General features: G+C 32.9%; 1 protein-coding gene across 2 annotated transcripts; it reads left to right on the forward strand.

Moving 5' to 3' along the window:
- Positions 1 to 2611: 2611 nt before the first annotated feature.
- Positions 2612 to 6000, forward strand: LOC110619763. 2 transcript variants are annotated; one of them, XM_021763311.2, is made up of 4 exons: positions 2612 to 2973; positions 3783 to 3957; positions 5016 to 5256; positions 5363 to 6000. In XM_021763311.2, the coding sequence occupies exons 2-4, from the start codon at positions 3789 to 3791 to the stop codon at positions 5679 to 5681; spliced, it is 729 nt and encodes a 242-aa protein (XP_021619003.1). In that variant the 5' UTR covers positions 2612 to 2973; positions 3783 to 3788; the 3' UTR covers positions 5682 to 6000. The 2 variants fall into 2 exon arrangements, with proteins under 2 accessions (XP_021619003.1, XP_043813915.1); XM_043957980.1 differs by lacking the exon at positions 2612 to 2973 and adding an exon at positions 3003 to 3024.

Below are 6000 nucleotides of genomic sequence, written 5' to 3' on the forward strand. Positions count from 1 at the left end.
TTACAAAGAAGGAGAGCAAAGTAATAGAAGCAGTAGAAAAGGTAGAACCGTGAGTGAAATCAAAAGTACAAACTTGAAATGGGTAAAGGCGAAGAGAAGACGTTTGACAAAAGCACTCTTAGAACCGCGCAGTAATAATCGAAACTTTGGAATTTACCCCCTCAATAATCATGAAATAATTAATGAGCGGATAAAGGGGCACTTGATGACTACTAGGTCTTAGATACCAGGTTATGACTGAGCCCATATTGGAAGGTCAGGCAGTAACCCCATTAAAGCCCAATACATAGGTCTGTCCTTCAGTACGCAGCCCAGATCTCGCTTGGACAGGGCAGGGATCAGGACCAAGTGAAGGAGGTCTAGCCCAACCGGTTTGACGGATTCATAGGACAACAAACTCCTAGACATCCGTGATCGTATCAACATGGTGTCAGAGGGAATTAAATGGCTACCTGATGATGGGAAAGAATATAAGTACGGTACTGTGTGACAATAATAGGATGTGCAGATGCAGGACATCGATTATGTATTACTAGAGGACAAAAGGGAAAAGAATAAAATAAGGAAGACATGAGCTAACCAAACCAAACTTACCAAAATATACCTTGAGTCTACCATCACAGGATACCAGGACAGATAAAATATAATATTTTAAAGAGAGATTTATAATTTAGTCCCTAGGTATTGCTATTATTAACAAGTCAGTTCCGACATTTTCAGAAATCTATTAAAACGTCTTTATTTTTTCTCTCCATCAACAAAATAGTCATTTCGTCCTCTTTTCCGTTAAAAATAGATAAAGGATGAGAGATAAAATTTTTAAAATTCAATTTTTCCCTCAGATAAAATTTCTTATTTAGTCCTTGGATATTGCTATAATTAACAAGTCAGTCCCTACATTTTCAAAAATCTATTAAAACGTTCTTATCTTTTCTCATATCTATTAAAATGCCCTTATCGTTTATTTCTGTCAACGAAATAATCCCTCCTCATCGTTTCTTTCTGTCAACGAAATAGTCCCTCCTTACATTTTCAGAAATCTATTAAAACGTCATTATCTTTTCTTATATCTATTAAAACGTCTTTATTGTTTCTTTCCATCAACGAAATAGTCCCTATTTTTTCTCACATCTATTAAAACGTTCTTATCGTTTCTTTCTGTCAATAAAATAGTCCCTCCTCCTCCTCCTATTCCTCCTCTTTCTCCTAAAAAAAGAAGAAAAAGAGAAGAAGATGATGATGATGAAAAAGAAAAAGAATCACCTTCTCCTCCTCCTCCTTAAAGAAGAAGAATAAAAAGAAAAATCGAAGTAGAATCAAAGAAGAAGAATAAGAAAAAGAAGAAGAGAAAGAGAAAGAACCGATGAAAAATGAGGAGGAAAAAAAAGGGTAATTTAGTCTTTTATTATATTTTTAACGGCAGAAATAGATGGAAGAACTATTTCGTTGACGAAAAGAAAAAATAATGACGTTTTAATAAATTTTTAAAAATGTAGGGACCGACTTATTAATAATAGTAATATTTAGAGATTAAATTGTAAATCTTTCTATTTTGAAATGTTAAAAAAACTTAATTGAACATAATTTAACAAGTCTACAATGATTTTTATAAAAAATCTATTATTTTCTGTGGAGTAAACAATTAAAAGAAAAGTTAAATTTACCGGTAAAAAAACATAATTATATTGTAAATACTAAAAATATATATTAAATTAGATATCTGCAAAGTAGATTATTTTCACCTAAAATTTATGTTAAAATCATAGAATTTTAATTAAAATTTAAAAAATTTATATAAAAAAAAAAATTTAACATGATAGTGAAAAAACTTAATTAATTAATAACTCTTATAGTAAAATTTTGTAAAAGTCGACTATTTTCCGTAAAGTAGGATATTACAAAGTTTATAAATTTAACGGAAAATAATATATATTTAAATAAATTAAAATAATATTCTTTTTTTTATTATTTTACTTTTTTATTTATATTAAAAAATATATTTTTTATTAATTTTTTAATTATATTCATATTAAATATATTAAATTTTATTAAATATAAAAAATATTTTAAAATTTTTTAAAAGTTAAATAAAATTATAATAATTAATTTATATGCTATTATAGTCTAAAAAATAGATAATAATTCTTAAATAATTAAAAAAATAAAAAAATTATGAAATCGAGTACATAATTTTATTATAAATATTAAAAATATTAAATAAATAAATATGAAATAAAATATTATAATTTTATGATTAAATAATAAAATTTATAAATTTTACATAATATTTTAAGATATTGCAGACAACTTAATCTTTTAATATAATTTAACAACTCCTACATTAATATTTTGTAAAAGTTTACTTTTTTTTGTAAAGTAATAAATTATAAAAAATTTATAAGTTTAATGAAAAATGTTTTTTTAAAGTAAAAAATACGTAGTTTTATTATAAATATTAAAAAATATTAAATTAGATAAAACGAAGTATAATAAAATTGTAAGAGATTGCAAAAATTAAAAATTTATCAATTTCTTACATTAAAATATTTTAAAATAATATAAACAATTAAAAATGTTAATTAAAAGGTAAACAATTAACTAATTAACCAAACCCTTCGATCCTTATTGAAAAAAGAAAACCCTTAAATCCCTAACATTTCTCAACTCTCAACACTGCCGCCCGTCCCCTCCTCCTGCCCCCGCGGCATCTCCGCCTCTCCCTCAGGTACAGCGGCGCTTCTCCAGCCGATCCTCCCTTTGCTCCTGACGCTGTCAACGTCGTTGCTGCGACTGGTCCTCGTTGCTGCGTCCGTTGGTCCTGGTTGCTTCTTTGCTCTCCTCCGCCGCTTCCTCTGGCCCTAGTCGCTGCATCTGCTGGTCCAGTCCTTCTGACGTCCGGTGCTGCTCGTTAACGCTGGTCCTCGTTCTAAATCACGCCGCCGCTGCTCGTTGCCGCGTCTTCAGTCACTGCAGGTTTGAATGGGTCTTGAGATTGTAGTTTCAGATGTCTGCTTTCCAATATTTGTAAGATCTATTGATGTCGGTTTCTGAAATTTATGGATATTTTAAGATTTATGTGGATGTGCTTGGGCTGTATTTGTGATATTTATTGGAAATTTATTGAAATAAAGACTATTGAATGGATTGAGAGTTGTTTTAATGAGATTATTGAATGAGTTTCTGAATATTATTGAAATGTAATGTGAGATTTCTGCAATTCTTGGAAATGCTAAGATTTATGTAAATGTGCTGAGGGTTGTAATTTGTGAGATTTATTGAAAATTTGTTGAAATAAAGACTATTGTGAATGAATTGATATTTTTTTGGGAGACTATTGAAATGGGTTTCTGAATTTTGTTGAAATGCTAATGGAAGATTTTGTGTGAAATTCCTTCTTTTTTTTTTATTGGGATTATGAGTTAATTGGGTTTGGGTAGTAATCCGTAATGGTAAACGGGTTTGGACGGATACAGGTAGTGAAATTCAATTTCTAAAAGTGTTTGGGTAGTGTATTTGTGAACAGGCAAAACTCTACCAAGTACCATCCCTAGTCTTTAGGCTAAAGAAATGTCTGCCATTTATGTGTTCTGTGTCGAAAGATAAATCTTTCTCTCAGTTGTTGGACCAGTACATGAGGAACTTATTGCTTTCTATAAAAGAAGGCTTTTAAAGTTCAAGACAAATTGTTTCTTATGGAAAAAAAAATGGAAAATAACTAGTTTGTACCTCCTCCATATTTTATTCCATGAATTTACTCAAATATTCTAGATCTTCTTTTTCAGACTTTGATGGATCTGGAGACGGAGAACAGAATAGCTGCAATTCTTCTGAAAGAAGCTGCAGAACTGCGGCGACAAGCTGAGAAGGAAGGTGTTCATGTTTATCTTCAAAAACCTCAAGTAAGGGGTCGCCCAAATTCCCGGTTCCTCACAGCAACTGTTCTTGGAGTCCAGCAAGGTATGTGTTTTATTTCCTTATCTATATCTGTGTTTATATTTGTCTGATTTTATATTTGAGTGTATTTATATAAAAATTGTGTTGCAATCCCACATTCCACACCTGTTATATTGGGTTGTGTTGTTTGTGGTGGGTGGGGTTTGTTGATGTGGGTAGATAAAGCAGGGAGCTCCATTTGCTAACAACTAGCTTTAGGCAAGTCTTCTTAAAGCATTTCTCAATTGCTATCTAGGCTTACCTCATAATACAACTCAAAACTCAGTGAGGGTTTACCTATTATACCAGATTAAATTACTAATTGACTATAGGGTCATATAGCTTGGCCAGAGTTGATTTAGTGAGCATCATTGAGGTTATTAGTTGCAGACTGGTGCCTAAATTTTATGGCCTTAATATCCCGCATCGTTTATATACAGAGCTTGATGTGGATAGATAAAGCCTTGGATTCTCTCCCCTAGCAAGTGAGGCTTTAGGGACTTATTCTTCGAATGCATTTATAGAAGTGTATATCATTCAATTATGCATTTGCCTACATGCTTGAAGGTGTTACATCTGGGTGTCTTTGTTTTTGTTCTAGCATCAGTAGGTGTATTGTGGCTGATACGTTTGAGTTGAAGCCTCTAATTGTAATTGAGCAGTGAAATTGTGCTCAGTAATGTGACAGAAAGCTATTCTGTTATAGGGGAACTTGAGATAAAAAATATAGGGGCTGCATTTATCAGCATTGGTTAAGCCATCAAATACTATTAAATAAGGAGCATATCTTGATGTGAGAATGCTTTAGTTTGCATGTGAACTGCATGGAGTTATCCTATTGTCATTCTTCTTCTTCTTCCTTTTTAAATGGACACCAGAAATGACACCCATTTTTGCTCTCATTCAATGCACTTTTCGTGCTTGCAGTTACTTGACTATTTTGTAATAGCTCAATCAGTTCCTTGTTTGGAGTATATTGGATTTACTCTCTCTCTCTCTCTTCCCTCTCAAATATTGCATTTGCTTTCTGTTGTGGCTATTTGCTAATGTCTGCATATTTTGTCTATTCAACTGGCTTTCAGCAAATCGAGCCGTGGAGGTCAATGAGATGTGGCGAGTCCGGCAAAAAGAGATCGAGCTAGATGATAGGCTTAAGGGGAGATCAAGACATGAGAATGGCAGCAGCACAAGTAAGAGGCATGCTAGAATTAATGACAACACCGGTGCATCATGTTCCTCGAGTAAAAGAATATCTGGGAACTCCTATTCCAAACAAGATGAAGGCTTAAGGGATGATGAGGTTGAGGAATTTTTGCATTCGAGGTAATTGCATTGTAAAATATTGAAATTTTTTTAACATAGTTTTGCTAAATCTTCTCATATGTCAGAAAACTTTTTCTCAGATGTTTGACGTGAATGTTTTTGACAGGTTCAAGCGCGGGCGAGGTGCAGTGGGTTCAAGGATGGATGAAACTGGACCTTATCTTTTGCCTTCTCCAGAAGCCAAGGAAAAGCCACCCACCATCCTGGACTCAATGAGGGAACATCGTGTTGTTCTAGGTCCAGAGAGGCCCTCATCACTAAAATCTCATGAATCTTCCGAGGAGGATCTTGATGAAGATAGGAGGAAGAAGGCAAAGAAGGTTCAGTCGAGGAGTTCAGATGAGAAGCACTCTAAGAAGCATAGAAAGAAGGAAAGGTCTAGGGATAAGAAAAAGAACAGGAAGGAGAAAAGAAGCAAGCACTAACATATTCCTCTCTGATTCCATATTTTCAGAAGTTAATTGTGATGAATGTGACAAACACTGAGTTGTAAATTTATGTGTACTCAAATTGAATATGATGCTTAACACAGTGCTGGTGTGCACCTCCTGATGCCATTCTCTTGGATTAGGTCCATGAGGATGTATTTCGAATTCGAATGTGTACTGAAGTTAAATTTAGGAAAAGATGTATATTTTCAATACTCAGGTAAATTGCTTCAGCTAAGCGTGTCGTCATACAGAACCAGGTTGTAATCAATGTTTATATCTTTTATATTATCTACGGTGAGATCTTTTTTATTTC

The sequence above is a fragment of the Manihot esculenta genome, chromosome 7 (genome assembly GCF_001659605.2).
Source record: "Manihot esculenta cultivar AM560-2 chromosome 7, M.esculenta_v8, whole genome shotgun sequence".
In the NCBI taxonomy this organism is placed as follows: Eukaryota; Viridiplantae; Streptophyta; class Magnoliopsida; order Malpighiales; family Euphorbiaceae; genus Manihot; species Manihot esculenta.